Source organism: Canis lupus, chromosome 4 (genome assembly GCF_003254725.2).
Source record: "Canis lupus dingo isolate Sandy chromosome 4, ASM325472v2, whole genome shotgun sequence".
Taxonomy (NCBI): domain Eukaryota; kingdom Metazoa; phylum Chordata; class Mammalia; order Carnivora; family Canidae; genus Canis; species Canis lupus.
The window spans coordinates 60,638,098-60,658,297 of NC_064246.1; the positions used below are offsets into that span (position 1 = coordinate 60,638,098).

A 20,200-nucleotide genomic window follows, 5' to 3' on the forward strand; every position below is an offset into this window, starting at 1 on the left:
ATTAATTTGTCATGTATTAAAGATGACCTGTTTTTATTTTCAAGGTCCCCTCATATTAGGCCTTCCCAGCATGGGGTTCTGCTGCTTCCATTTGTGCGTACTTTTTGGTTTCTGATATGTCTGTAGCTGAATCTTGGCTCCTCTCTGTCCATCTGGTTTCTATGCCATGTGGCCTGGCTTCTCATTCTGCTCATGCGTGTCATGGTTCTGGCTCACCTAGCACCACTTTGACTCACAGATCGTCAAATCTGAGGGGATCCATCATCTTGTCTTCTCTTTTATCTGTACAGTAAATAATATTGATAATATAGGACAAGCACTTATTGTGACACTGCTGAAAGCTCTGTATCTCATCCAACTCTTCTAACAAACTTGTTGATGTCTTTTTTATTTCCCAACATTGTATTGTAAAAAAAAAAATTAAGAGAAAAATTGAGAGAATTATATGGTGAACCCTCATATACTCACCACATAGCTTCATAGTTAACATTTTACTGACTTGCTTTACTAACTTAACTTTGCTTTAATATGCTTTGTCATATATTTCTATCTATTCATCTCCCTATCCATTCACCAAGTCCATTATTTGGATGATTTTAAAGTAAGTTTCTGTTTCTTGCTCTCATTTTTATGACTGGGAAACTGAGACCAAAACAGTTGACATGACTTGCCCAAGGTCACCACCTCTTGTGGAGGGATGATGCTGAGATTTAACACTGGCAGTCTAACTCCCAGCACTTTCTCTAGCATCAAACAGCATTATATCTCCTGGAAAATGGGAGGGAAACACTCACTCAAGGTCAATTAGTGGCAGGGAAATGACCAGCACCCAGGTCATCTGATTCTTAAGCTTCTGAAATTTCCATTACATTGACCCACAATAAATAGTTCACTTTGGGAGTAAAGGTAGTGATTTCTTTGCTCTGCAAAGATCTGCAGGGTTGGTACTTTATAACCTAACCCACATTTCTGTAAAATTTGATTTTTGCCATTGGTGATTTTACAAAACTAATACACTCCCAACATTTTAGAATAATTTGTAGCAATGACAAGCTAGAGAATTACTTTTTAGATAACTTTTCACCCTGTTCAGAGGACTTTTACATATGTCATCTTATCTGAACTTTATGAGTAGTAGCAGATCTGCAAGACAGGTGGGCTGGATATCTTAACCATACCGAATAGCTGGAAACCTAGGGATTATAGAAGCAAAATGAGGAACTCAGAGTCACAAGGTGCTGAGAACAAATTTGGGCCTTGGTGAAAACAGCCTCTTTACATCTAGATTTTGAGGAGCTACATAAATATCTAGTTAATAAAATTGAACTTGGAAAGTTGAGATGGGGAGTTATGGAGATCCCTTATGGGGTAACTTAGTGGTCGAAGGTCTGTGTTCTAAAGCCACTGCCTGGTGTGGCCCTGGACAATGTCTCCTTTCTATGCCTCGGTTTCTTCATCTGTGAAATGGGTATAATTACAATACTCCTTCAGAGTGTGGTGTGAAGATGCAATGAAAAAACACATGTGAAGGGATTAGTACTTAGTGTGTGCTCAACAAATACCAGTTATAGAAATATAGGATTCTTCTCTTCTGCATTAAATGGGCCCTTCTAAAATCAATGGGTCTAGATAAATCTTTTTCCTGAGGGGTTTGTTTAGGAACTGTTAGAGGGAGAATATGCTTAGCAGCTTTTGGGGAGGTGACTCCTTATTAGTCCAGGAAAGATTCAGATTCTGCTCAAGAATTTCCATCCAAGCTGTAAATAGCCCATGTCCTTTGAGATTGCACTAGGATGCTTAATTTGATATGATAGTCAGCACATGATATCTGAAGTGGAGAGTTCTGTATAAACTATTTGCTAGCCCAGGAGGTTCAGAAGGAATAGAAAAGAGGGAGGAAAGAAGAAGTAAATAGGCTGGCCCAGACCTTTTCTTGGCATGCATGTAGCAAATACTATAATCCCAGTCTTTCTGCCAAGAAGACATTTAAATAGAGAGGGAAAGCTCTTAAAAGGGATTTCAGAGGGATGTGCTCACCTGAGTGGATTGTACTCCATCCTTGCAGAGTTGCCCAAAGTGCTCTCCATGAATCATCTGCACCAAAATCACTGGGACATTTATTAAAATGCAGATTCCTGACCTACTGATTCAGAGATCCTTTGAACCAAGCACCCAAATCTGCAGTTTTGCAAGTGATTTTAGCTACTCTAATGTTAGAGAACCACTGTTGTCAGCAGCGTAATTCTGCAAAGTTCAAAATACTAATTTTGAAAACTTTATTTAGATGGAATGCAAATTTTAACTTGACCTCCTCTCAATTCCAGGCCTCTAAGGGGTGGGTACCAGATGCTCCTGGCATTCTGACACTCAGCTTTTAGGGGCCTATCCTGTGGAGAAGAGGAATAATTTCTATAACCATGTCCCAAAGTAGAGGAGATCAGTCCCCAGGTCCATAGCTGCCTTCATGGAGAAGCAGAGTAGGAAACATCCAGCCTCCGATGACTGGGGCACTGCCAAGCTGGAGACCACCTTGTCACAATAGCTGGCTAAAATTATATTGAGAACTCACTGGGCACTTGCTTTGTAAGTATTCATTTTCATTTATTTTGCAACAATCTTGTGAGGTTGGTATTGTGCTTATCCTTGTTATATACAGATGGGGGCACTGAGGCTAAATTTTCTTTCTTTTTTTAAAAAATATTTTATTTATTTATTCATGAGAGACACACAGAGAGGGGCAGAGACACAGGCAGAGTGAGAACCAGGCTCCTCGCAGGGAGCCCGATGTGGGACTCAAACCCTGGATCCCGGGATCATGACCTGAGCCAAAGGCAGCCACTCAGCTGGTGAGCCTCCCAGGCATCCTGAGGCTAGGTTTTCTAAGTGATTCCTCCAAGAGTATAACTGGTAATCAATAGAACTAGGACAGATTGCAAGGCCATACTTTGAATCGGGTGGCAAACTACCTGACTGGCTGCCTGTTTTTGTATGGCCTGTGAGCAGAGAACGGAATTTACATTTTTTTTTTAATTGTTGAAAACGAAAAGAATACTCTTTTGTGACAAATGAAAATTATATGAAATTCAAATTCGGTGTCCATAAATACTTTTTTTTTATTGGAAAACAGCTGCACATATTCATTTACGTACTGTTTATGGCAGTTTTGTGCTATAGCATGTTAGTTAGGTGGTTGTGATAATGACTCTGTGCTCCAAAAAGCCTAAAATATTTGGTAAATGGCCCTCTACAGAAAAAAAAAAGAAAAAGAAAAAAATGCCAACCTCTGATTTAAACCACTATGCCGGGGTCTCCCAAGCTTCAATCATTTGAGTACTACCTTTGTGATTCTTGCCACCTTCTCATGCCATCTGGAGCATTATCTGTGTAGCACTTTTCTTTAGTTCAATTAGTTTTCCTTAAATAAATTTATTTTATAAAGAAACAAAAATGTAAGTGAAACCAGCGCCAACTGCAAGCAATAGAAGGTAGCTGTCAAAGCAAATGCAACACACACAAAGCAATATATCGGATTTTAGCTAGATAGTTGTAACAGATATCGCTGTCTCTCTTGTTTTCCTGCAGACCCCTCACCATTTCTCTGTACACCATCCTGATTCCCAGTGATGAATCTACATCATCTTTGGAGGGCTGCCCTTGGTCTGCTATAATTGACTGTGCTTACAAGCACAAAGCTCTGAAAGTTCCTGGGATACCATGGCCCCCTGTGGATGGCCGTTAACCATGATAAACCATGGTTGTGGGAATATTAATACCCCAGTGACCTCCCTGAGTGTCCATGATAATTCTGAGGCATGTTTACATCATTTTCCAGAGCTTCCACGTGAGATTAAGCTTCCGTGGCTTCAGAACACATTCCTCCTTGGCTGCCTTTCACCCCCCTCCCTTCTCTGTCTCATTAGTCCTCTGTTACTCTACTTGCACCTGACAAAGAACAATGTGCATTTATTTGATCCTCACCTCAAGATCTGCTTCTCGGAGGACCTCAGGAAGATAATGTGTTTCTAGCAAAAGATAGTGAGCTTGGGACCTCTTCTTTTCTTATAAGAGAGAGATTACCAAATGTCAGGAGGGTTTTGAAGATAAACTAACACTTATTTGAGTTTCTTTCTTCAACGTAAATAACAGTGATTAAAATAGAAAATGAAAGAACACATTTTTAACCATATGATCTAACAGTACTTAATGCTCTATCCACCTACTGCCTAATATCTTGTGCTGTTTCCAGTGGCATGAGAACCATACTTGGGGAATTGATGTTTTACCTTCAAGAGTGGTCCCCAGGCCAACAGTATCTGCAGTACTTGGTAGAGATGCAAATTTTCCACTCTAACCCTACTGAATCAGAAACTTGAAAGTGCCCCCCCCATTGTTTTAACAAGACTGCGGGTGATTCTTATGCATGCTTAAACTTGAGAACCTCTGCTCTCCAGTAAACAGCCTCTTTAGTTCTGCTCTCATTGCATTCCTGGATTTCATCAGAATTCAGAATCATCTCAGACTTGCTTCCTCCCTTCCACCGTGACTGATTGACTGGTTTTCTGGCCTCTGTGGGAGCCTCCCAACGAGATGGATCTTGTTGCTTGCCAAGGCACACGGGTCAGTAACTGGACAGCTCTGAGGTTGGCTGACCTACCTCAGAGTGAGTCTCAAACTTGAGATTCCATCTCTCCTTTGGAGACCCAAAGACAGGACTACTTCCTTCTCTAGTTATCAAGCAGAACTTTCATATCCTGTTATGCCATTCATTTGACAGACAAATGAGGTTGTGTTCAAATTAGGGGTAAGTCATTAATCAAGTGATCAGAAATGTAAATAAATTGTATATATTTAAAGGAAATCCTCTATATAATAACTATTTAGAGGAAATCTCTGCTTTTAAAAATATCTGATTTCTAGAAGTACTCTAGATGTACTCTGTGCAGTTACATCAAATGGAAGTCCGTGTTTCTTCTTTACTTTTCCTATAGTCCATTCTTTCCCCCCAAAGGTGGATTGAGTATGCTTCCTAAGTATTCTTTTATTGTTAAACGCTATTTTCAATATCAGTTTTCTGACAGAGGGGCTACAATTTCCAGCTGAGAAATGTGTATTTATCCAAAAGGAATACTTTCTTAGTCAATTTGAAAAAAAGTTAAAAGCCATTTTGCATCCGAATTGTACATATTTGCCTGGTGGTCCCTTCAGGATAACTGAATTGGCATCTATATGGGTTTCCAGTTATTGGAATGAAACAGCTGGAAGCTTTTTATTTAGGACTAGATCTTCCCAGATGACTTAGTACCAATGGCATTTGACTGCCATCCCTAGAAAGACACTTGCTAATGTATGCTCAACTCCTAGAATATAGGCCCCCTCTCTTTTTTAATGGCTTACACACCACCATTTAGATGTCTAGATAACAAGTAAGATGATGTTTTCAATACTGATTTGTAAAGAGAAATTTTTTTTTAAAGAGTTAGTGTATCAACTGAGGTTTAAAAAAAGTGCTGAAACAGCATTCTACAAATTTCTAATATTTTCCAAAACAAAGTCCCTGTAAATAGCTGTGGAGAAGAATTGTTTTTCTTCTATGGAATGAGAATTTGCACAGTTACAATCTTTTGCACGATCTAAGAATATTTTTCATAGTAATGGTTACTAGGCCATCATGATCACCATGGGATATTTCTATATCCTGTGAGGATGGCTGTGTTTGGAACCTGGTGATATTGTATTTGACACAAATGGCCATTAGTGGGTTAGGGCATGTGCTGGTGAGGCCAAGAAGAAGCTTTTGTCAGCTAACTCTTATCAGATATCTGGCCTTATTTGATTACACTTTACACTGCTTTTCTTTTTGTCCTACCTGCTCAGAGATGTCTGTGCTCATGCTCAATAGTAGGTGAAGCATATTTGAGACAGTATATGTGAATTGAGCATGCATTGTTTTTTAAAATTGGGAAGTGATTCAAAACACTTGATCTTTTTCTGGGGATATGAAAGGCAAAAGTATTATTATAGACTGTCCCAGTCCTATAATTGTACTGGATGAAACCCTATCAGTCACTGAAATTATAGTTCTCATTTATATATCCTTACACACATGTTGCTTGGATGCCTCCAATGACAAGTGACTCACATTTTCAAAATTTCTTTTAGCTTCTGAGAAGCTGTAATTACTTGAAATTTCTCCCTTTGCTCCCCCTGCCTAGGACCCACTGGCCCAGTCCGTTCTACTCTTGGGGGAACTGAGAGTCTGATTGGTGAACAGACTTGCTTAATGATAAAAACAGTGAGTTAATAGCAGGGTCAGGCTGATAACCCAGGCCCAGGGACTCCTGGTCCAGTGCTTGCTGCTTCCATTATGTCAAGCTCCCACCCTCAATTTGGCTATTAAGATAAATAATGTTTTACTTATTGCTGACACTTGTCCAAAATAAAGGTATTGGAATATGCCCTTTGATGTAGGAATTTAACCCGTGTAAGCATACTCTATGAAGAAACGTGGTCAATCCATGCACAGTTATGCATGAATATCCGCCCATGAAATCAAAACCAGAAGGAAAAAAACCAAAGTGCAGGAAAGTAAATTGAGGTTATGACATAGCTCTCCTGGTTGGCAGATGTTGGCATTGTACCAAACTACGTCGATATTTCACTCCAATAGATGGGGACTATTTACAGGTGAGCCTTGTTCTCACACTTCTCATAATAGAGATGCAACTACACACCTTCTGTTAACCATTAACAACTGTTCCACCGCAGTCTTTCAGGATATTCTGAGTAAAAGAACAAGGGTAAAGATGGGGTGTACTTACCTTTTGGATTTGCCCTTTAGTTATTTAAAGTTTGTAACCCAGAAAACCAACGGTTGGAATCAGCAATGGGTGGACTTAAGTAGGAAGACCTCTTCCTCTTCCTTTTTTTTTTTTTTTTTAAGATTTTATTTATTTACTCATGAGAGACACAGAGAAGCAGAGACATAGGCAGAGGGAGAAGCAGGCTCCCTGTGGGGAGCATGATGTGGGACTCGATCCCAGGACCCCGGGATCACAACCACTGAGCCACCCAGATGTCCCATTCCTCTTCCCTTTATTTTTTCCTCTTCCCTTTTAAAGAAAGATCAATCTCAGTGTATCCAACAAGGAAAAGAAGCTCCAAATAATCTAATAGAGTTGCGTGTTGCTGAAGCTTCACTTTTGTGACGGATAAAGCATTTTGAATAATTCTGGTTGCTTGAGCTTATCCTTGCCCTGAGAGAATACTGAGACTTTCCTTCGGACTTCATACGGTAGAAGATTTCGTTTGCCTTTCCCAAGACTTGCCATGCTCTTTATCTGGTTACAAGAATCCAGGACTGTTTCCCTGAAGGAGACCAGCACAAGGGATACTCATTGTCCCTTAGATAAGGATACAGTATGACTGTCATTAAAATGCACACACACATGCAGTCTAATTGAATTTCAGATTGGCAGAACCTGTAAAAGTGACATAGCTTATACCCAGGCACCGGAGATGCTCTCAGTGGATTGTGTCTTTAATTGCTCAGGTAGCTAAGGAGCCAGAAATGTGAGTATGCAAGATAAAAACACTGGTTTCTTGTACACCCCTCTCACTGTATGCAATCTTCCTGATGAGAGGTATCTCTGTAATCACGCTTCTGATTAGTTAGCCCTGGTGAGCTTGGCAGAAAGTAGTGGACTGTGATGGATTAATCAAATCAGGATAGATACGAATCACAAATTTATGTTTTGTTACTGTTCCTCTCTCTCTGACAAAATGCAGGCTATCTCACTGGCTTGTTAAATGGCAATCATTTTAAATTTGCTCATTGGGTTTCTGATGAGCAAGACATAACAATGTATGTTGCTATGAATATAGAAGGTTTTGCCGGTGTTGTAACATTTTCAAATGCAGTTCCAATGAGATGAACTTTAGCTGGCTTTTAACTGGTTTCCTTAGTTCCAGTTTCTCTTCCTTCTAATCTGTATATAAATACAGTTGATTTTTTGATCTATTACTCAGGATTCTTTTGGTTACAAGTAATGGTCAGAACCCAGCTCAAACTGGCTTAAGAAGGAAAAAAAAGGAGTTTGTTGGCTCATATAGTTAGGAATTTCAGGTGTAAACTATCTTAAGACACTGTTGGATCTTAAACCCCAAGCTTTCTATGTTCCAACTCTGCTTTCACAGTGGTCAGCTTCATTCTCAGACAGGCTCTCTCCACAGAGTGGCATCGATGGTCACCAATAGCTTCAAACCGAAAGTCTTAACAGTCTACCAACACTAGGGAAAACAGAGAGACTCTTTCTAGCAAAAATCCCTGGGTTAGCTTGACTAGGCTACCGGTCAGATAATGAATGTGGCCAGGGAGTGAACTGTTCTGATTGGCTAGTGACCACCCATCTTTTGCTCATCACTAGACCTAGGGATGGAGGCAGGGGAGGCGTGGTTCTCTGAAGGAAATTCAAAGCACTACTTTCAGTCAAAGAAGGATTCCTTCTCTTCCAGTGGAAGGAAGAATGATATGATGACAAGAGCTCTACAAAATAAAACTTGAGTTTTGGAATTCACAGACTTGGATTCTGTTCCTGGTTTGGTCAAGTGCCAGCTGTGTGACTTTGGCAAGTCAGTTAACCCCTCTGGCTTATAGTATCTTCATCTAACAGTAGCTTGGAAGAAGAGGAAAAAGACAGTGTTTGGCACTTGCTAATACTTAGTAAAAGATAAATGGGTAAAAATGGTAAAGATGGGATGGTTTTTTGCTGCTCTTAAAAATTACAGTATTGTACCCTGGGTGGTCCATAGATTACCTCTCAGCGAATCACAAACCCTCAAACCTCAGCTTCTTCACTTGCAAAACTAATTAGCTATTTATCTGACTCAACAAATATCTAGGAAGACAATGTAATATACCAGGTATTTTTCTGGGCACTAAGGGTATAATAGTGATCAGATATCTAACTATGCCCTTTTGCAACTATTGTAGTAAGGAAGATCAATAAAGACAATAGAATATATATAATGCATGTGCTAGTACAAGAAAATAGAGTATATAAAGAGGATAGAAACTTCTAGAGAATGAGGTCTGAAATTTTACTCAGGTGATCAGAGAAGATTTCAATGAGAAAGTGACAGTTGAGAGGAGGCAACAGATGAAAAGGGCCTGAGGTGAAAACCTACTTTTATGGCCAAGGAAGGTAGCAAAACCAGTGAGGTCAAGAACACTGAGGGGGTGGAGCATGTTGAGATTGATGGGGAGCTAGGTGAGGCCAGATCTAGTAGAGTATGATTGGCCATGATAAGAAGTTTGGATTTAATTATAAGTGTGACTAGAAGCCACTAGAATTTTATGCAGGCGAGACATGATCTGGCTTATATGTTTAAAATACCATTCTGGCTACTGTGGGGGCAAAAGATGATGATAGTGGAGCAAGCAGAAGAGCAATTATGGAAAGTGTGGTGGTATCTGAAGAAAAGAGATGGTAGTGTGGACCAGAGTGCTGGTTCTGGAGAGATTTGAGAAAAACTCAGATTAATTAATCATTTTCAAAATAGAGAGGATCAATTTGCTGACAGTTTGATTGGAGGGGTGAGAAAAAGAGGTTGTTTGTTTAACTGGGTAAATGATGGTGCCATTTGCTGAAATGGAAAACACTAAGTGAAGATTAAGTTTTTGTGTTGGGAGTGGGAAATGTAGAGTTTGGTTTGAGTTGCTTTTTATTTTATTTTTAATTTTTTTAAAAAAGGTTTTATTTATTTATTCATGAGAGACACACAGAGAGAGAGGCAGAGACATAGGCAGAGGGAGAAGCAGGCTCCCTGCAAGGGGTGATGTGGGACTCCCATTCCGGACCCCCAGGATCATGCCCTGAGCCAAAGGCAGATGCTTAGCCAACTGAGCCACCCAGGATCCCCTATTTTTTAAATTTTTAAAAATGATCTCCACACCCAACGCGGGGCTCGAACTTACAGCCCCAAGATCAAGAGTCGCATGCTCCACCGACTGAGCTAGCTAAGCATCCCTTAAATGTTTTTTATTTTAAGCTATAGGAATGGATGTGTGATCACTTCAAGAAAGATTTTAGATAGAGGAGGAAGGAGGATGGCGCCAGTCACTTCAATAGTTAAAGCTTTGTACTTAAGTATTTCAAACAAAAGATTACTCCAGGTTCAAAAATGTAAAAGAGATTGAAGTGGACAGAGCTACTTTGCTTGAGGTCAGAGTAGGGAGTTCAGAGTCCTGGAGGCTAAGCCTTCATCATACTTGGCCCGAAACTCAGAAATGTCCACAGGAGTCCTTATTAATCTTTGAGGTTCTAAAGAACAAACACTGGAAAACATGGATAAATCTACATCCTTTCCAGCTCTGATGGTCTGCTAGTCTCTTCCTAGCAGCCAGGTGAATGTGATTGGTCCACCCTGACCAAAGCATCCAAGGGTCCAGGCTTTTGCTGATTCTGTTGTCTACATAAACAGATTTAAAGTTTCTTCTTGGTAAGATTTGATTAGAAAACCAGCAGATGGAATTATGGAATGTGAGAGCTGGAAGTGAACCCAGAGGTCATCTCCTCCAATCCCTCTGCTTACTGAGAAGTGGATGGTAAAGCTTAGAAGGAAAAAGGGACTAGCTTAGGGTCACCTCCAAAGAGGCAGACCGAGATCTTCACCCCCCTCCATTCTCCAAGTGGCTATGACGTGCAAAAAATGTGATGCAGAACATAGGAATTCTTCTAAAAAATAAAACCTATAGTCAGTTAAGAGGGCCAGCTTGGAGATCAGTGAATACCTGCCTAGTAAAGTGTGTAAGGTCTTCTAAGGATCCATGCCAGAGGAACTTTTGGTAGTTTGAAAGTCCACTCCCCTTGAATTCGGAGTTCTTAGCCTGGGATTCATGAATGAGCTTTGAGGAATCATGGACCCCTCTGGAAGTATATATGTATGTGCATGACCATCGATTCTTTTGAGCAGAGAGTTCTCAAGAGTGTACTAGATTTTCAAATGGATATGTGATTACCTAGCTTCAAAAAGAGTTTTAAAAAGAAAAACCAACCTTGAAGATCTTCATAGAAAACAAGGTGCCTGACCATTTTAGGCAATATACCATTTTAATCATAACGATGTAGCAACTTATTTTCACAAGCTAGTGTCCTAATGCAGATCATATAAATAAACTATATTTCTGAGAAGAACAAAAAGTATTAAGTAAACTGATTAACATGGAGTAAAAAGCAGTACCAGTGTGTTTTAATTTCCAGGAGACTAGTAAAACGGTAAAGAAACTGCAGTACTCAGCTGTGTCATACTTCAGTACTTCAGTACAGTAATAGCTTTTTGCTATAGTATGGTTTATTAAATACTTTCTGATACTCTACAAAACAAGTCTTTTTTTTTTTTTTTTTTTTTTTAAGATTTAAATAAGCACAAGCAGAGGAGGGGAGGGGCAGAGGGAGAGGAAGAAGCAAAGCAGACTCTGCTGAGCAGGGAGCCCAACATGCAGCTCCATCCCAGGACCCTGGGATCATGACCTGAGCCTAAGGCAGACGCTTAACTGACGGGGCCACCTACGTGCCCCAGAACAAAAGTCTTAATAAATAGGAAGCCGTGATTATCTGGCATTTTTTTCCTTTAGCAAGGACTTGCATTTTCCTAAATCAAATCATTGTCTAACCTTTTTTTTTTTTTTCTCACATATAGGACCCTGTGGGCACTGAAATCCAACTCACCCATGCCTATTTCCTGTAATGGATGAACTTGATGCTAATGTGAGGTATATTATATTTCTGTATATACTGTAATTATGCTACTGTAAGTTATAGCCATTTGAACTATGAAACCTCTGAAAAATCTGTTGTGGTAGAGTTACAAATCCAGCAGATGTGGATTTTCTTCAGTGTTTCACATGTAATCATGAATGTGATGTTTGATTATTAGAGGGTTTTTTTTTTTCATTTCTGCTTAAGTGATAAATATAATATGGCTGGAAATATTTCCAGATGCTTATATTAAAAGTCTGCATTATGAGAGGCGGTATAACATGAAGATAGATATTCATCTGTATAATAGGAAGAAAGAAGATGTATTTAAATGGGGGTAAAAATAGCTTAAGAACATCTCTCTGTACATCTAAACTTTAGATATACATTCAGATAGCTTTGTATAACAGGTTCTAGCCTGCCCACTTCTTTTTTCAACCAGGTTATTAGATTACATGACATGATGGCTGCATGGTATAGTTACATAAAGCTAAATGGTTTGGTTTTGTTTTCCTGTCATTTCCTGCAACCCTTGGAGATCAGATAATAGGATGGCTCCTAAGGAAGATTTTCTCTGAAGGTTTGCTGCATTTTATTTGGCACAATCAAATAGTGTGAAGAAAATTGTATTCAATAAAGCTTAAATGTTATGAGTTGGCATTTGGGGCTGAGCTTCAGTCGTCCATATCAATAAATATCTGGAAGACATTCTGAAAAAAATACATTCCTGACACAATCATGGGAGCAGTACTTTTTGCACTTGAGACCTATCAGAAAGCTTCTTTCTTTCTTTCTTTCTTTCTTTCTTTCTTTCTTTCTTTCTTTCTTTCTTTCTTTCTTCTTTCTTTCTTTCTTTCTTTCTTTCTTTCTTTCTTTCTTTCTTTCTTTCTTTCTTCTTTTCTTTCTTTTTTTAAGATTTTATTTATTTATTCATGAGAGACACAGAGAGAAAGAGGGGGGTGGGGCAGAGACACAGGCAGAGGAAGGAGCAGGCTCCATGCAGGGAGCCCAACGTGGGACTCAGTCTGGGGTCTCCAGGATCAGGCCCTGGGCTGAAGGCAGTGCTAAACCGCTGAGCCACTGGGCTGCCCGGAAAGCACATTTCAGATATAGATCAGGGGCACTGTGTTTCTGTGTTTGATGTCGTAGAATTCTGTGATAAAAGGGAGTTGTCAAATATCTTGACAGAAACTATAATGTAATGTGACTCAAACTGCAGAGATGTACTATCAACCCAGACCCCGGTATTCCTTAAGGGCAGAAGGTGTCTCTTGCCTAATTCTTGACATATGGTGATATTTAATAAAGAATTGCTGATCACCCAGTCATTGTTGATATATTACATACATTTCCAATAGGGCTGTGTTCTAGTATACCTAGATATTCACAGAGGCTCTGTTTTAGCAATAAAACATTTTATACTTGCAATAGCAGCATCCTGGACTTGGTCGCTTACCCAATACTCTAACTTGGTACAAAGTCTTAGAACTTTAAGATAGTTTTTTAGGCTAGTGCCATGTGCTTGATTTTCTTCCAAAAGTTTGTGACATTATTTGTACAGGGAAAGCAGAGTGGAATCTGGAGAATCTCAATTTAATTTTTGTTAGAAGGCCGAAGTGGGCGATATCTATGATGTTATGGCATTGTTTTAAGTTTCAGACACTGTATCAGGTTGAATCTGTTGGTAAAATGAACTTCTTTTTGGATAGTTCAGATTTTATGATTCCCTAACATTTCCAGCTTTTCAACATTTATTTACAGCAGCATTGGATTCTAATAGCAGAATATAGTTCAATTAAATGAACATTAGCCATTCTCCTGGGTGCTATGGAACAGTCCTGTAGTATACAAGATGACATCACTCCCCAGAATCATCTCTGAACCATTCTCTTTGTCAGATTTCTAACCTGATCCCATCAACATATGTTCATCCTCCTTCACTCCCCCTCTCTACCCACACTATTAGTAACATGCAAATGCACAGACTCTCCACTCATACTCTCTTCAGTCCAGCCTTTGGGTGTTCATAAAAAGGGTGGCATTTTGGGCTCACATTTACCTAATTGTGATGCATGGATCACTAGTAATACATAATGATTTTAGGTGGTATGTGAATATCTTTTAAAATTTTTTATGTAATCATTTATTTTAAGGTAATTTTATCATGGTGAATAATACTATTTTGACACTTATAATAGTGAAATACAATTTCCTTTTAAACTATATTCTTTTAAAATGTAAAGATGAGTTTGTTTAAAAAATGAAAATAAGTTTGTATAAAGAAAAATATTATGTTATTTAAAAATATTCATTAGTAAAAGGATGTGAAACAATTTATAAGGGTAATATGCCAATGAGTAGGGGCTAGAAACCAATGTTCTAGGTATAATTAGATAGAATAAATTTTATTATTTTAAGAGCAGGGACCAGAATTTGTGTGTGTGTGTGTGTATGTGTGTGGTAAGGAAATACCTTTAGTTTATGAAAATGAGAGCCAAAGGATTAGGGACCAACCACCAAGCATAGGAGAGGAATTTTTCTGCTTGCTCTGAAGACAGAAAAATGAGTCAACAGAGGAGAGAGAAGGTTGGAGAAGAGAAAAGATTCAGAGAAGAGAAGACTGAACATTGCTTGGAAAACTGTGAACCATCCAGTGGCATAAGGCCTGTAAGGGACTCTGAGAGAAGTTAGGTTGCAGATCTTTATTTGTTGGTTTAACTGTGTATGGTGTGTGTGATGACCTCTCCCAGCCTCTCATCCTTTAGTAAGATTTTCTAGCTTGGCTAGGAATTGAAAGTTGAATGTTGATGACATATAAGCTATGAATTTAATGTGTATCATCCATTTAATTTTTTAAAAGATTTTACTTATTTATTCATGAGGGACACACACAGAGAGAGAGAGAGAGAGAGAGAGAGACAGAGAGAGAGGCAGAGACACAGGCAGAAGGAGAAGCAGGCTCCACGCAGGGAGCCCAATTCAGGACTTGATCCTGGGCCTCCAGGATCAGGCCCTGGGCCGAAGGGGGCGCTAAACCACTGAGCCACCTGGGCTGCCCCATCCATTTAATTTTTAGGCAGTCTTGTGAGGCACAAGCCATTATTATGCCCACTTTACAGTGTGTGGTCACAAAGGCACAGAGGATGAAGTAACCTGCTTGAGGTCACGTAACTGCACTGCCTCTACTAGACTACACATATTTTATGTGGATATGTATGTGTGCATGAGTGTGTGTTAGTAACATGGCTGACATTCCTGTCTGGGTAAGTGTTTGGAAGGGAGAATGCATATATGAGAATGAACACTTAAAAGGCACAGGATGGCAGAAGAGTATACATGCCTGGAAAAACTTCAGAAATCAGAGTGAAAGTTTTGAAAGCTCTATGGGCTGTAAAATTAAGAGACTCTGACTAATTTTCCCCAGATATCAGGGGACAGAGAGGTCCTAGTTGACCTTTAGGGCTAAATAAAATGTCTAACATTTAAGTATTTTTTCAGGCCATGCTGGCCACTTCATTTTTTGTTTCTTTGTTTTCAATTAATTGGATTTGCTAGTTAAGCTTGATCCTGTGTTTTTGGCTGCAAGCATCAGAAACTAACTTGCTAACATTTTTAAAGGTAATCTTGGGGAAGCCACAATGTGCATGGTCAAATAATTAAGGTAAAAATGCTGTGGAGGACCAGACTTGCAAATCAACAAGAATTTTGGGAGTTTTCATAGAGCTAGGAAGTGGAACAATTGCCAACCACAGGAAGAAGTGGTCAGCACATTTCTGCATCATGGATATCATCCAACCGTTTCCTTTTTCCGTATGTTACTCAAGAGTCAGAGTCCTGGGAGATGACATCTGATTGGCCGAGCGAAGTCATGGGATCACTTGTTATCCAGCTTTTATAATAGGTACCCCTCAAGAAGATGACATACAATGGAGAAGAGTTAAGTTCTCCAAAGAAGTTGGTGCACTTTAGGAAGAGGGGATGGAGACCGGGTACCTAAAATATGACCACCATCTAATCCCATTTGTCTTGTACCAGTTGGAATTATATAAAGTATTTAAATAATATTCCTCTGTGTGTAAATACAAGTAAGTGAGGGTTCTTTCATTTGTTTTATGTGCATTGATCAAGCACCTAAACCATGTACTGGGAAGAGTTAACAAAAATGCCTGTTCTGAAGGATCTCGTGACCTCGCTAGAAGACAATCACATAAATAGAATTTCATACAGTGACAAAAGAACCCTAATAGTGAGATATATAATGAACTATATTCACTGTGAACTATAAAGTTGGACTAAAAAAAGAAATACTAGGTGTTGATTTTAGAAATATGAAAAGCACTGCAAATATCTTTCCCTTAAGGGTATCCATTGCAGAGAGCAGTCGATGTAGGATGGATTGACTCATGATGAAAAGCCAGCCGTGAATCAGGCCCTGGATAGAGGCAAGTGCCTGACAGTCCTCTCCTTTGGTAAATAGTGTCTCTCAAACTTAGCAATCAAGCCAGCGGCTCTTTACAGATAATCTGACACCCACCTGATGTTGTTTTTTGCTCTGTTTGCTTCTTGTTGGGGCCCTGGAGGAGACAGCTTTTATTATTCTTGGAGGATTGAAGAACAGAGGATTGGAAACAATGGCTTTGATGATTTTGCAGCAGATACTTTTTGTAGAACATCATTGGCCTGCATTTGGGCGATGAGCCTGGTGGGGCCTGACCCCAGTGCTATCTCAAAACTCATGATATTACTTAATAATGCCCTGAAACACTTACTGAGTGACCTCAGAGATAGCCGGCACTTTTTGCTTTGTTTTGTTTTGCTACCAGATTCTTCTTTTTTTTTTTTAAGATTTTTATTTATTTACTCATGAGAGACACAGAGAGAGAGAGAGAGAGAGAGGGAGAGAGAGAGGCAGACACACAGGCAGAGGGAGAAGGAGGCTCTCTGCCAGGAGCCTGATGTGGGATCCGATCCTGGATCCTGGGATCACGCCCTCAGCGGAAGGCAGTCACTCAAACGCTGAGCCACCCAGGAGTCCCTAACTACCAGATTCTTGACATGCGGTTTTCCTCAGCTCTGGTATGATCCCTAAAGGCCATCCATGTCACCCTCCTTCCTGCTGTTTGTTACAGTTAAAAAGTTTCTGGGGATCCCTGGGTGGCTCAGCGGTCAGCGCCTGCCTTTGGCCCAGGGCGTGATCCTGGAGTCCCGGGATCGAGTCCCACGTCGTGCTCCTGGCATGGGGCCTGCTTCTCCCTCTGCCTGTGTCTCCGCCTCTCTCTCTCTCTCTCTCTCTTTCTATGTCTATCATGAGTGAATAAATAAAATCTTTAAAAAAAATAAATAAAAAGTTTCTGCTTTCTACGAATTTTTCTATCAATTTCTAGGTCCAGAAAGTACAAGGTTCAGACAGGAGACAAGTGGAATAAAGTCCAAATATATACAAATTTGCTTTTTGAAGGTTTCTCAAGATAAAGACCCCAGACTTTCGGTAGTGAAAGAATTTATCTCTTAATTCTTTTTAGCTGTGGCCTCCACCTACCCTTGACTTACCTCCTGGCCCTACGGGCTGTCTATACGTACCTGCTGTTTTAAGATTCTGTTCTCTACAGAATAACCATTGTGCTTTCTTATTAATGTGTTTCATTAGCAAACCAAAAGGCATCTTATAGGCATGCTGAATCTCATAAATGGTAACATTTTCCTCCTTTTGCTAGGGTTTCTAGGAAACTCAGAGCTAAGTTTATAATTACCACTGGCAAGTACAGAAGCTCTCCAGGCACTTACTATGGCTCTAACATGCCTTTATTTTATTTTTCCAGCTTTTACTGGAAAGATGTCACTTCATCTTGTTTCTTTTGCTTCCCGAAAAATATCTTACATTGTTTATTTTGGTAGCCACTTTAGGAAAGGAAGGACAGAAGGGAGAAAGAAAGGGAGAAAGGAATCCGAATAAAAACTGGTTTTCAGGCAGCCTGGGTGGCTCAGTGGTTTAGTGCTGCTTTCGGCCCAGGACCTGATCCTGGAGACCTGGGATTGAGTCCCACGTCAGGCTCATTCCATGGAGCCTGCTTCTCCCTCTGCCTGTGTCTCTGCCTCTGTGTGTGTGTGTGTCATAAATAAATAAATAAATAAATAAATAAATAAATAAATAAATAAAATTAAAACAAAACAAAAACCCCCAAACAAACTGGTTTTTCAGGTGGGAGGGAGAATCTTTCTTTCCTTTGTCTTAGGTAGGGTTTGACATCTGGTGCTGGAGAGCCACTAAACATTTTTGAACAGAAGACCAAAATGGCAGGCTTTTGTACAAAATACAGAAAATGTGAATAAATACCAAAAGCTGAATATTTTAAAATATAAAATACATACTCTTGATGTAAATGCAGTCACCTGCTGTACACATGTGACATTAATTAAAAACCATGACAAAGATGAGTAGCTAGTCTGAATTAATTACCCAGTTGCTCTAATTCATGGCACTAAGTTGCAATTGATTTCTTCCAATGAAGAAATTAAATTAATTGGAAATCAATGTGACTACAAGAATTCATTGAAGTGATCTGATTTTAGCAAAGAGAAAGAGCAATTTTTAAAATATGGGAGTTGATTTTGGGTTTGACTATGAATACTGGTGACAATACATATGTTTCACTGAAGTCTGAGGATGAAGTGGGAATTTCTAATGCTAAATATTCTCAAGCCTTGAAATACTTCACAGCATTTGAAATCCCTGTGTATAAGTTGTCTGCCCTAACGACTTATCAATATGTAATTGATTTGGAACCAGAGTTAATTCATGTTTGTATCCTGGCAATTGGAGCTGTGAATATGTGAAACTTTAAGGCAGTGAAATGTTTTGCAGAAATCTCTCTTCAGGCTTTGAAATTATGGCATGCATTAGCATATAAGGAGAAAGTGAGTGGGTAACCATTTCAAAGGGGTTATTTTTATGTTGCTTTAGAAATGTAAATGGGAATAATACTCAACTTTATTGCCTGACTGATAAAATGGGGATAATTCAGTTGGTCTTTTGATTAGATCAGGAGCACAGCAAATATTAACTGGAACTCACCCTGTGGTGGAAATCCTTGAGCCTCATGAAGTCACAGGGGACATCTCGCTAGAGATTGTGGCAAGTATGTAGGGAGGATGACACATTTACATTTCTAAAGCACTGGTCTCTTGCAGTGTATGAATTTTGCTAATGTGGAGCTCAGCTAGCAAATGTCTTCCTGCATGTTATACTCTACAGCTTCCAAAGTACATCCACTAGGATGATTTTGGGGAGCAGCACTACAGGATGCCAGAAGAGTGGCATTTTGGGAAAGAGAATGATGTGGGTTCAAGTCTAGACTTCCCTAGTTACTGGCTGTATGACCTTGAACTGACTATTTAATATCTCTGAGCCTTTTGTTTGGGTATCTGAAAATGGAGTTTTTGTGAGGATCCGAAGTAGAATTGGTGAGGCTCCCAACATAGTATCTTGTGCATAATCCCCTTTGAGCAATTGCTAAATGTCTTCAGTCCTCAGTGATCATGAGATGTGGGCTTTTATTATCCCTAGGATTGCTAATCAAGTACCACAGTCTAAAAGTTTCTTGATTGCTGAAATTCAATATCCATTTAATTGGCCAACCATTAAGTTTTTGAATTATTTGTCCCTGATTCCGCCCATTCTCTGGTGAGGAAACTGGGCTTTCCAAAGGTGATGGGAGATCCTCAATATTGAGGCTGGTTGCTGGCCTAATTGGGATGAGCACACTGTCCACTATATATACCCTGTCCAGCACTGTCATCCCTTTACTCTGCAGCTTCTGTGAATTAGGCACATTCCTGTCGGAGAATTGGAGGATCTAGGATTTAGTCTTGTATCTTTTTGACAATTAGTCTTGTGCTCTATTCAATATAGTCAGCTTTCCTTTATATGCAATTAATCCTTTGGTTGATGATCTCTGTTTAGAGGAAAACACCCTTGATTTTTTCTTTCTGCTTCTATATCTGTTAATGACCAGTCCAGAGAATGGAGACTGCTGTATCTATTTCAAACAAAGGGAAGTTTAATGGCAGGGGATTGATCATAAAGCTCCCTGGAAGGTTAGGAGGCCAGGGCTGTTCACCAGGGGTCAGGAAGCTCTATGAGCCGCACTACTGCCACGCATCTTCAGGAAGTGCTGTACTATCACATTTGTTGCTTAAGGAACCATGTGCTACGGCTCTCACTGTTGAAGGCACATCCAGATCCTGGATAGAAATGGTTCTTTTTCCCTCTTGCACTCTACTTTCCCATTTTGAGTCTTCCATTTGGAAAACATCCCCTGGCTACACAGAGAGGAAGTATGGCAAATGTAGTTTTCAGACTTCTACCCTCTGGTTGAGATGAGTGCCTGAAAGTGGCCAATAACAGGTATAGATTCTTCCCTGTAACATTAGTTTCTTCTGGAACT

General features: G+C 39.7%; 1 protein-coding gene and 1 long non-coding RNA gene across 6 annotated transcripts in view; one reads left to right on the forward strand and one right to left on the reverse strand.

Annotated features, from left to right (window-relative positions):
- Nucleotides 1-20,200, forward strand: part of HTR4 (5-hydroxytryptamine receptor 4) — a 178,445-nt gene that overhangs the window by 5,762 nt on the left and 152,483 nt on the right. For all 5 annotated transcript variants that reach the window (XM_035715626.2, XM_049109262.1, XM_049109263.1 and 2 more), the window contains exon 2: nucleotides 11,698-11,770. In XM_035715626.2, the coding sequence (XP_035571519.1) occupies nucleotides 11,745-11,770 (26 nt within the window). In that variant the 5' untranslated portion in view covers nucleotides 11,698-11,744. The remainder of the gene's footprint in view (nucleotides 1-11,697; nucleotides 11,771-20,200) is intronic.
- On the reverse strand, nucleotides 25-16,475 carry LOC112651696 (uncharacterized). The gene is made up of 3 exons (XR_003130968.3): nucleotides 16,291-16,475; nucleotides 3,979-4,058; nucleotides 25-282 (listed from the first exon to the last, which is right to left on the reverse strand). It is a non-coding gene; the product is annotated as an uncharacterized LOC112651696 (long non-coding RNA).